Genomic DNA, 12,633 nt, shown 5'->3' on the forward strand with positions numbered 1-12,633 from the left:
TCCACTTGGGAAGTATCATGCAGATTTGCTATTGATGAAAAGTTTCGTGTCTCAACACAAGCTGTGTTTTTAAAATGAAAACTTTTTTTTCTTTCCAGTTTGCAGCAGTGTGTGAGCTTTCTCTCTAGATGAGAACAGCTGCAGAAAATTTGAGTTATTAATGTAAATTCTAATTGAATGTTCTATTTCTCCTTTCCCCAGTGTCTCAATTTAAAATGGTGAATTACTCTTATGATGAAGACCTTGAGGAACTGTGTCCAGTCTGTGGAGATAAAGTGTCCGGGTACCACTATGGACTTCTCACCTGTGAAAGCTGCAAGGTTCTGTCCTAATTACTTCATACAAACATAAGTACAGCAAGAAAGTTTCAAATATAAGCAGAAAAAAAGATAATTAAACAGATGTGTAATAATTTGGCTTATTTCTGATCTGTTTCTTGTTATATTCACATAAAAAAATTAACCACCAAAAAGCTTTAAGATTTAGAAGTTTCTTGGGGAGGTCTCATCTGCACAAATGGAAACAACTTGGACTGTTTTCATTGTAGTTTTATCGTTGCTTTTAAGTATTTTGCTGTTGTGAAGTCATGTAGTTCTACAACAACCTTCATTCCTAACTGTCCTAAATATTGATTTTAGTTGATTTATATACATTGAGTATTTCTCAATGTATTGAGAAATTGAGTATTTCTGTTCTTGGAGGATGAATAAGGAAAAGTATCCTCAATACACACCAGCTTTGCAAAATCTAATGCAGCTCGCAAGTTTTTTTTTTCATTACAATGTAAATTTCTGTGACTATAATGACCACGCATGTTTTTCATACAAACTATAACTGTCAGAGCTCACTTGACACACAAAGTCAAGTAACTAATGATATGTTTTAGATCATTTAGTAATTTTGAGAATAAAATATTTGTAGATGCAACTTAACGTACAGAAGATAAATGTATCTGCATAGTTCTATTATACTAAAGAGTTTAAATACTTACAATTTATGTCATGTCAGATTTGTCATACAAAATTTTTTTTGAAGTTCTTTATGGTTAAGTAAAGAAAACTCCTGTAAAGGAAACTCCTTTGCCAGAACAATGCAATTTAAAATATTTAGTTGCATGGAAAAATTAACTTAGCACATTATATTTTCATTTAAAAATAATCAATAAGAAATGAACAACAAGCACTTATTATGCCTCTAGCATGCACCACTGGGATGTACTGTAGCCAGAGGTACTCTATGTCTGTTCTCTTTGCAACAGTCTCCCTACTTATCTCATGTAAAACTACTTTAAAGAGAAAACTTTAATAATTTTTCAATGATTAAAGAATTCAAAAGGAATTGGACAGCCCTATTATTTCTGCTACCACTGTTAGGGGTACCGGAGACTATAACCAGTCTTACTAAGCTTTGACATAATTCTATAAAACATAGCATTAACACAAGAAAACCTCTTCTGGAGTCTGGTGATTTTTCTCCTGGGAACATCTCACTGTAATTTAAAATAAACTATGTAACTTCCTAAGTGCTTGAGTGGTGTCTGAAAAATATGTTACAATAATTTCCATAAAATAAAATGCTGAAACATGCTCTTCAAGCAAAACAGGCTAACTTTTGTATCTATCATACAGGGATTCTTTAAGCGAACAGTCCAGAATAACAAAAGGTACACATGTATAGAAAATCAGAATTGCCAGATTGATAAAACACAGAGAAAACGATGCCCTTACTGTCGATTTCAAAAATGCCTAAGTGTTGGAATGAAATTGGAAGGTAAGAGCTACAGTATTGTTGATATTTTCACCCATCCTATAGATTAATTTTGAAAATGATAGGATTACATATGTTATTACATGCTATTTTATAAAAAAAAGCTACATACTTATTGTGTTTGAAATTATACTAAAAAGGTGACTTTGTATGCTCAATGAAATTGTTTCTTTATAAAAAAAAATAAGTGAATGGTAAATCACTAACAACTAGTCCAAACCGTAATTCCTTTTTTTCATATATGTATATAATTTGATATTTCAGTATTTTAGAGTTTTTGAATGAATGGATCTAAATAAAATAGTTTTGCATATTTTTAATGAGACTTAATTAAGATTAGAAATAAAACATGTAAGAAGTGTTCAGATTACGAAAAATAAGTAATTGCTGTGGAGAGTGAGCTGATTTTATTTATATTTTATGTAGGGATTGGATTTTTAATATATATTCTTCTGACAGTAAGGCAAAGAACAGAGAAACAGTTAAAATAAGGGGTTTTCTCCACACCGACTTGGCTTTGAGATTAAGGAACCAAATAATCTCTAAAGTTGTGTCCTGTATTTTTGTGATGCTACATCTGAGATGCTATTATAAATTAAAGAGAATAAAACATTTTGAAGTACACTTTTTTACTTCATTTCACTTTTTCATATAGAGAGAACAACGAATAGCGTACAATACCCTTTGAGATAACAGAATACAGAATTATCATTAACTCGGATTTGAGAATCATACCCAATTAATTCTCACTTTGGTGTATAAAACATTAAAATTCAGATTTCACAGCAAATGACATTTCTGTTTGACCAAGGACAGGATCCTGAATTTCTTATTCTTACAATTGAACTGAAATGGCATTCACCCTAGATGCTTAACTAGGAAAAATCAGGCCAAGGAGGGAAACCATTAAGGGAACCATAAAGGATAAGACCCAATCACCTGAGCCTGACAAAGGAAATCTGTTGATACAACTGAAGATAAACAGAAAGAGCAGCCTCCTGCAGTTTGATGGATTCAATACTACTCTATTTGCCCACAAGACTGAGCTAGCACTGACACACTAAACATCCTGAATCACTGCGTGTTCTTCCAAATTCAAATTGTACAAACCCAGAATACTTGGATTCCTTCTCTCGTGGTTGATGTTAAGAATAAGGATAAAATACATTTATCTACCCCTACTTTTAACTCCTCTTGATTACTCACAGTGATACAGGATGAGATCTTGTCTTTTGTGATTACATGCATTTCACCTTAATTTCTACAGGAGTTATACAAAAGCGTTTGGTAATCCAGTTTGGCACACTGTCTTTAGTTGTAGAATATCTGGGAGGATATTCTGCATACAGATTTAAAGTTAATTACATTATTAGAATGGTGTAAAAACTTCCTGCATTTTGCTCAAAATCAACACTCAATAGCAATATTAGCTGCAGCATTTTTACCACAAATATAAGTAAAGTGCCTGTAGTTTTAAAGATGCTCTAGAAAATGTACTTAACTTTCTTATCCACATATCCATACAACTTCTTTTCCTTTGTTTAGAAAACTGGAAGAACACGTGCTTCCACACTTGTAAATACTTGTGACATTTCTATGTGTATTTCCCTGATAGCGATATATATAGCCTTAAAGTCTAGTTCATAAATTACCAGGGACCAAAAAAAAAAAAAATCATTACGCGTTAAAGTCCTTATGATAATGTACAGTATTATGTGTATCTAGCATTCATAATAAATTTTTAATGTTCTACTAATCCCTAAGATAAAAAGCTCAGGAACTTAACCTCCAGCAATCTCAGCAGTCTCAACATGTCACCAGGCTGTCAAAGGTTCCTCTTTCAATCTAATTGCCGTTGGGCAAGGTGGGCTTGGGGAGAGCTCCTCACTAGTCTGTTACATATATACCACGGTGACAGACACTGCTGTGACAGAGACCACCAGTACGACTCCCAAGGCAGCTGTTGAGGTGGATTTGTTTTAATTATTTCTAATTCCAGAGATATTACAAGCCAGAACAGGGTCAATACTTTCTGTTTCACTTCCACCTTCTGTGTGGAAGGCAGCAAGCTGACAGCTTTCTCTGTGCATTCCAACTGCAGCTAAATATTTCTGTAGAGCTGTTCAGCTGACTAGAGATCTCAAAGTTTTACACCAACATGAACAAAATAACGAAAAGGAAGTATTTCCTTTTTGCCAAGAAAATCACATTCCCCTTTGTGACTACTGAACATTTCGCAATTTACATTTCAGATGTTTTGCTGCAGTGGAAGGCAGTCATGGAGTGATTATAATGAGACAATGTGGTCTGCTGGATACGTCTCAGACAAATTCTGGACATCAGCCCTTGTTTCTTAATGACATAGTAGCTTGACATAAAACCAAATATACATTAAGATATCCACATGATCCCATAGCAGGTGTGAAATTCCTGTAGCCAGCCATTGAGTTTGTTCCTGTGTTCTAATCAATGTGAAGAGAAGTCCTTCTATGTTAGTAAAATATGCATGTGATATTTCAATTACCAGAAGAAGGTGACATTTGTTAAGTCAAAATAAATCTTTTTCTTTAGGAATAAAAATGTTACTTTAAATATGAAAAAAAAATCCAAAACAAAATAGGGGTTACAGTTTTACATTTCTGCTGTGTCCTATTGTATGTTTCATTAATGAATGCTGATCCCAATTTTTAGTTATGATTTACTTCCTCCTCTCCCCGACAGCTGTGCGAGCTGACCGAATGCGTGGCGGTCGAAACAAGTTTGGACCAATGTACAAGAGAGACAGGGCACTGAAGCAGCAGAAGAAAGCTCTTATCCGAGCAAATGGACTTAAACTGGAAGCCATGACTCAGGTGATCCAAGCAATGCCAACTGACCTGACAATATCCTCTGCAATCCAGAACATCCATTCTGCCTCTAAAGGCCTACCTCTGAACCATACTGCCTTGCCTCCTACAGACTATGACAGAAGTCCCTTTGTAACCTCTCCAATTAGTATGACAATGCCACCCCATGGCAGCTTGCAAGGTTACCAAACCTATGGCCATTTTCCAAGCCGTGCTATCAAGTCAGAGTATCCTGACCCTTACACTAGTTCACCAGAGTCAATAATGGGCTACTCATATATGGATAGTTATCAAACAAGCTCACCAGCAAGTATTCCACATCTGATATTGGAACTCCTGAAATGTGAGCCAGACGAGCCGCAAGTCCAAGCTAAGATCATGGCATATCTGCAGCAAGAGCAAGCCAACAGAAGCAAACACGAGAAGCTCAACACATTTGGGCTTATGTGTAAAATGGCTGACCAAACCCTGTTCTCCATTGTTGAATGGGCTAGGAGTAGCATCTTTTTTAGAGAACTTAAGGTAGGTAATAATTATATTATAATTCAATCAAGAAAAAAAATACAGTTTGTTACAATGCTGTACTTCAGGAAAGAAAGTATGATTTATCTTTCCTTTCCCTTCCCTCCTCTCCTCTCCCTCCCGCTCTCCAAGTATCTCATTCTTCATTTAATTTGAAGTAGGCCAGCTATTATGAGGAGAAACTTGCAGTCGTCTTCCACCTGAGCCTGTCATTAGCTGTAGCAGAGATTCAAGTCTTAGCTCATCTGTACTTTACTATTTATCACAACTGTTCCTAACGTCCATAGGGTCAAGCATAAATTTTAGTCCTTCCCTGTCAGTATTGCTCACTGTTTGGCTTGTATTCAGAGTTGTAAGCATGCCTGATACACCATTCTACATTCATTTATGTAATTATTTTATTACCTCATTTAACATATGAGGAAACGCCCTTCCTGTCCATCTCTGTACACTCTATGTAAGTCCACATTGGGAATATTCACTTTCCCACTGGGATATTATTTTGGGAATTCTTGTGTGTGTAGTTAACCATGAAGGCTCAATCCTAAGCAGGATATACACAGAACAGAAAGCAAGGAGGAAGAGGATACGTTAAAGACTCCTTTTGGTTCTCATCACTGATACATGGGGGGAGTTCCTTTATTCTAGTCTGGCTACAATGACAATGACCTTTAGGCTCTTAATTTTGTTGGAGCAACCAATAAATCCTTATGCACAGCTCTCTGGTGGCCAGAAATTCCCCCATTTACATTTCTTGGACTTTTGTTAAGGCAATTTTGTGGTCTCTTGTGGCCGGGTCTGAAATTTTAAGCCAGAAGTTTGGGATCAGTCAGAGATAAAATACAGTCTTTAACCACTCTCATGGTACAGAAATTAGTTCTGGAATGAATAAAAGGTCTTCTGTCTCTGAAAAACCTGGAGATGATGAACTCAAATCACATCTGAATTTCCCTATTACATTGCTGGTTACTGAATCTGCTATACAGAGATGGTTTTGCCACAACTATTCACTGCTGAAATCTGTGAAGTTTTGTGATCAACCATAATTTCTTGCTGACTGCTCTCAAGATAAGGGAAAATAATACAATATCTAAATACAACAGTTAGTGTAGAAGTTCACTGAGAATTGAATCTACATGAATCAAGAGCACAGAATGGAGATCCCACTGAGAAGCTACAGTCAGGATGCCTGCCACAACAGTACTGCTGTCATAACCATCATGATGCAGACACATGAAATAAAGCCTGATTATAAGGAAAGGAAGCTGTGTAAGTTGTGTACACAACTCCAGCTTCTCCCCAGTTTTTCAAGATAATGGTTGAAGGAATGATTAAAAACTCAGTCTATATAAAGAGGAAAAAAAAGGAAGTTTACTCAGAGAGGAAAGAAAATGGATTAATAAATAAATTTATGGATTCCATAAACTGGAAATGGCCATAAACTGGAAAACAGAAGGTTCAAATTGAACATGAGGAAAAACTTCTTCCCTGTGAGAGTCACAGAGCACTGGCACAGGCTGCCAAAAGAGGGGGCAGAGTCTCCTTCTCTGGAGACTTTCCAAAGCCGCCTGGACTTGTTCCTGTGTGATCTACTCTAGGGAATCCTGCTCTGGCAAGGGGGGTTGGACTAGATGATCTCTAGAGGTCCCTTCCAACCCCTTCCACTCTGTGAATCAGTGGATTAAAGAGAGAAAAAAAGTGTCACAGATTTTATAAGCATTCAACATGCTATACTGAGAATAGTTTTAGAGGTGGTCTTGACTTTCAACCTCAGCCTGGATGATGTTCTTCATCCAACATATGTTTAGAGTATGGACACAAAAGATAGAGAAATTTGTTTCATGAAAATGCTGACCAACATATCCTGAGTCTGTATCTATAAATACACTACCATGTACATATGGACTTCTGGAAATACAGATGTTTTTCTAGAAATTCTCTACATAAAGCCTTTGGCTAGTGAACTGACTTTCACACATTTTTAGACGACAGTGGTTTTATCTTAGTATTTGTACCGTTTACATCTTAGAAGCTTAAGAGTTCAGACAGTTTCATACCTTCTGGTATATCCAATTTTTTTTTTTTTTTTTTTTATTGGGACAATCAACTAAACATTGCAAAGCAATATCCATTTACTTGGAAATCCATCCACATCCAATATTTAGGGTCCAGATTACTCATAATGCTAAGAACTTTAAGCTTTTCAACTTCAAAAAAAGTTAGGTGCTCAAAACGTGTTTAGATCAGACCCTGCTTTGTTACCAGCACCAGGTACCACCACATCTCTTTGCAGCTGAGAGGAGAGGATCAGAATTAAACAAAGTTTCCAAACCTTTTCTGAACACAGCTCCCTTCTATCCATCCATAGTTTCAGCTCCTCCTGATCAAGGTAGCAAAAGCAGCTATTTCAGATTGCTCCACAGAACATGAATACCTGTGGGAGAGGGGAATAAAAAACCCCTAACACCTAAGGACGTGACAGATTTTAAATGTAGAAGAAAGGGAAGAGACAGTTGTAATAAAGATGCAACTAGATTTTCAGAACAGCTGGCTTGGTTCCCAACCTATGCATAGCTGGAAAGTACGTATTTGCTTGAGAAGATATTTTCCTATTATTCCTACTTGTCTAAACTTAACAACTAAATCTTGAGATGTCTTTCAGATAAGATAGGTGCATGAGCAGATCTCTGGGACTAAAATGTTAAATTACTGAAATAATTAAACAGTTAAAAAGTTCAAATGTGGTTTGTATGAAATTTGTCATGATTTTGTCATGATAAGTGATGACTTGCACAGCTGCCTGTCAGTTACTAAACAGCATGTTTGCTATTCTTTACCGTGTCCTTTCACTTCATTATAATTTTAGTCTTACAAATTTGTCTCTTCAGTTTGTATAAAAGGGCAAACATTTTCCTTTCTACTACACCTAGAGATTTATAGCTAGCAGAGTTCAGGAGGAACGGAAGAGGAGGAAGGCATGATAAAAAATGCTGTCCCAGTCCATCAGTGGTTTAGGCCGCATTTACCCCAGAGATAATAATGAAAAGCTACCAGTGAACTACAGTTCTAAGTTTTCTTTTTCTTTCATTTGGCTGATTTTTTTTTCCCCCAAGACATCTCAAGTGATAACAAACATGTTTTAAAGCTTTGTTTCGTGAAGCATTTACCAGCTTATGCTTATCATAATCTTCTCACTTGGTGCTCTACAAATTGTCAACACCTCTTTTGGAAGGTGTTATACATCTAAGCATGAAAGAGGTTGACTTGGGGGAACTACCTAGAGTGATCACTGCACTCTACAGAATTTGACCTGTGAAATGAATTATGTAATTCAAGGCTAATGCTCATACTTGATAACGAGTGATACCCTTCATGTTGGGTATCAGAAATTAATGGAAACATTAATGCAGCAAACTAGTCAGTCTTAGTAACGATGTCATCGTGAGATCCAAAGCAGACAGTGGCAATCCAGTAACTGAATTTAACACTTGCTAAAATCTCAAACATACCTATTTGTCTTCTGAAGTCAGGATACTTTTAAATTAGAAATTACATCATAAATTCTGAGTTTTGACATTACATGTTACTTGCTTATTCATAATGAGAAATGTTTCTGTATAGTTCTTCATAAACAGATTAAATAAGAATATGGAAATAACCTTCTCATAGACTCATGATGTATAGTAATAATAGTAATAGTAAAGAAGGCCTTTGTTTGCTATTCTGGAGTTGTTGAAAGCTCAATAAATATAAAGGTAAGATATATCCAACTTAGACAAGAAAATTCAGGAGTGCCCTGGGGATGCTAGATTTGTAGCCAGCTGTCTTAGTCAGGTGAAAGGTCTTTGTACAAAGCTAAAAAGAAAATACTGCAAGAGTTTCTAAAGTCCAAAGGTTATCTGGCCCCAAGAAAGGATGCAGACAGTTTCACTGGACTGGTCTTTCCTCATCAGCCCACAGCAGGGAAAATTCAAGAACTACTTCCACAGCTAAGTACTCCTGAACCCATAAAAGAAATCAGTCTTTGCCTGGAGCAGGAATAAAGCAGTACCTGCACTTCAGAACAGTCGTCAGGATACTTTCTCCTGGCTGAGGATCAGAAAATTAACTAAATGTTGATAGCTACAAAAAAGGCACTAAAGGACTTGTGACTCACAAAAACTATTACCTTGACTTATTTGGCTATTTTAGTGAGGATGTCATAGGTCAAAGTACTATGTGAGCACAAACCCATTTAGTGAATGATTGCAGGAAGAGCTGGTATACTTCATGTTCAAGCAGCTCATCCTAGAACTATTCACTGAGTTTGCAAATTTAGGCCATTCATTGATGTCAGACTGTCATTTCTGGGACAGATTTCTTGTTGTAAGTATAAATTTGTCCATGCTTACACTAGCGGCAAATGTGGCCTCCAAAGAAACAAGGGTATAACATTATCTCAAAAGGACCATATCTATAGAACTTCTACTGTACCTGGTAACACAGATGTTTTGGCAGCTAGTAAGGGAACAGAAGTCTAGTTTTGTATTACATATTCCCTATAAGCACAACTATATTAGCGGAGTTCCAAATTATTTCTTAAAACAGTGCAAACTTAGTGTGAATAGCATTAACAGAACTCCTGGAGTGTCTTTATTTTTTCTGTAAAGTGTATTTAGATAGATATGGTAATATAATACTCAATACATCAACTTTACTTTCAAATTTCAGTTTCCATGTGATTAAGTATCAAGAAATGCATAGAAAATAAGGAATTACAGTACAGAAATCCAATTATTGAACTGAATTAACACAGAATAGGAAAAAATAGGGTGGTTGTTTTGAGAAAAAATATCAGCAGGGGAATACCTTAGAAGTTGCTCTTCAGGGTGATGAAAGGTTGATAGATTATTTAAACTTAAGTAATCAAAGGCAATTTAATAACTTGAAGTGCTTTTGGACTTTGTAGTATGTGTTTATCAGGACAGGAAATGTAACTAACATCAGCTGATGAAATAAAACCTCTGCAGTATTCTTTCAATCAGAGAAGCTGCCAGAAACCGAGGTCCAGGATTTCCCTTAATATCAGTAATCGGCTTAGCTAATATTTTGTCATGTGTAGCTGTTGATTTTTAGTCTTGCTTAAGTGTTTCTGGATCTGAAATAATAATTCTTAAATATTTCAAAAAGGTTGGGGAAAGGGAAAAGTATTTCTCTTACACAGCCAAGCAATTCTTTGCTTTAGAACCATTAATTTCACATATAGTAAAATCACTGCTATAAAAAAGAAGCCTCAGCAGAGAAACCAGGGTTTAATGAAACATGGGGTTATATCTGCCACCTAGATGAACCTCGGAGGGGAACACTCTGTTAGAAGTTAATTTCATGATATTCTTCTGGCTCTCCTATGAACAAAGGATCATAGCATCATAAAATGGTTTGGATTGGAAGGGTCCTAAAGATCATGTAGTTGCAACACCCCTGCCATGGGCAGGGACACTTTCCACTAGACCAGGTTGCTCAAAGCCTCATCCAGCCTGGCCTTGAACACTTCCAAGGATTGAGCATCCACAACTTCTCTGGGCAATGTGTTCCAGTGCCTCACTACCCTCCCCATATGGAATTTCTTCCTGATGTCCAATGTAAATCTACCCTTTTTCAATTTAAACCCATTACACCTTGTCCTATCACTACAGGCCCTTGTAAAAAGTCCTCCTCTGGCATTCCGGTCAGCCCCTTCAGGTACTGGAAGGCCGCAATAAGGTCTCCCCGGAGCCTTCTCTTCTCCAGGCTGAACAAGCCCAGTTCTCTCTGACTAAATACTGTATTTCAGCATGTGGGCATGTCATTTTACAGCCTTCCTAAACAGCTTGCTCAGTGCTAAGCCTCTGGCGCTTTTCTAGGGATATTAAGAAAAATCACGTTCTCCTATACCTCTTCATGGTGAAGCTGGATACTTAAGTTTTACTCTGCCATATAATTTTATCATCTCTGACAGCAGGAGAGTTCAGTCACTCTGGATTTAGTCATTTTTGCATCTAATGCCCAATGTTCAGCAGCATGGCGATACTAAGAAGCATGCTTCATGTAGGTAGTGTTTTTTTGAAAGACCTACCTTCTATACTTGAGTGGTTCTGCAGTCACCACCTCACTGTAGCAAACTCACCCAGTGTCCCTTGAATAGCCATGATGCAACAGCATTTGTTACTTATTATTAGAGAAAATTTGGGCAAGTAACAATTCCAAAAGCTGTCCAACCCGTCCTAATGTTAGTGACAAACAGATATGTCATAGGATGTAGTATGGACATGGGGAATTGTATGGCTACCACCACCCCTGCCAGATGGCCTGAAGCAGACACTGCAGCCTTGATGGCAGGGAAGACCCACACTTGCACGTTCATCTGTGAGCTGGAGGCATTTGTTACACAAAACAGAAGTTTAACATCACAGCTCAATTTTTTCCTTCCAAGTATAAGTTTCCAGTTTAAGTTTGACAATTGTCAGCAGTGACAGTAGAAGGATTACTTGGGTGCATTATCAAATGTATATCACATTGCCGTAGGGCAAGATGAAAAAATAGCTCTTTTTAAATCTTGTGTGCTGTGGCTAGTCCAAAGTGATGATATAGTGAATTCTAATAATGAGTGCTGTACCGGCTAAGAAACCGAATGGTGAATGCTTAGCTATGTTAACATAATCTGTTGTATTTCCAGCCCACTATTTTTAACTGGTATTTTCTGCTGTGAGGATCTGATCTTTTTGCCAAACAACAGAGCGAGCTGTGCACATTAAAAGTGAAACAATGCTAGTCCTTTGGAAAATCATAGCTATTCCTGGTTTTGCTTATGGAAGCCACAGTTTTATTGTTAGAATGACAAATATTCACTTGCAAGGAACTCAATTTTTTGGAAGTTTCTACCACAAACCAAGCCAATTTTTCACCCTGCAAATTATGATATTCATTACAACCAGGCAGTAAATCTTATAGTAGGAAGAGAACTGGTTTCATTCAGATCCCGAGTTTTTGTATGATACCTGTATCATTCAGATCCAGAACTTGTGTATAATACTTTTATGATATTTCTGTTATATGTAATGGTTCCGAGCTACAGTAAGTTTGCCTCTATAAATCTATCAAGGCTGCTCAAATTTAAGGATATTCTTCTGTTAAGTTGTGGCCTTTAGGATCACCTATAGTAAGAGTGGAATCCTAGCCTACTGAAGTCACAGAGTTCCAATCAGCCCTGCTGAAACTCTATGATATAAATGGCTGTTATTTTATACCTTCATATGTAGAGGTAAGCTGCTCCAGGCAAAGGGATGATCACCTTTGTATACACAGGACTATGGAGTCAATATCTCACATAATCCACTCAGCTCTAGGGCTGAAAAAATACTGACAAATGGCAAGAAAGCAGAGGAAAGTGTGATTTATGAAGAAAGATTGAGTGATCTGAATATTTATAGCTTAATGAAGCAACAAATATATATGACATCCATGTAGAAGCACAACATCT

The 12,633-nt window shown here is 36.8% G+C and overlaps 1 protein-coding gene across 1 annotated transcript in view; it reads left to right on the forward strand.

The window, feature by feature from the left end:
• Positions 1-203: 203 nt before the first annotated feature.
• NR5A2 (nuclear receptor subfamily 5, group A, member 2) overlaps positions 204-12,633 on the forward strand; it is a gene marked incomplete at its 3' end in the record, with an annotated part of 40,316 nt that continues 27,886 nt past the window's right edge. The window contains exons 1-3 of the mRNA XM_010159601.1: positions 204-320; positions 1,629-1,770; positions 4,489-5,135. Coding sequence (XP_010157903.1) covers positions 216-320; positions 1,629-1,770; positions 4,489-5,135 — 894 coding nt within the window. The remainder of the gene's footprint in view (positions 321-1,628; positions 1,771-4,488; positions 5,136-12,633) is intronic.

The sequence above is a fragment of the Eurypyga helias genome, unplaced genomic scaffold (assembly GCF_000690775.1).
Source record: "Eurypyga helias isolate BGI_N326 unplaced genomic scaffold, ASM69077v1 scaffold45610, whole genome shotgun sequence".
Taxonomy (NCBI): domain Eukaryota; kingdom Metazoa; phylum Chordata; class Aves; order Eurypygiformes; family Eurypygidae; genus Eurypyga; species Eurypyga helias.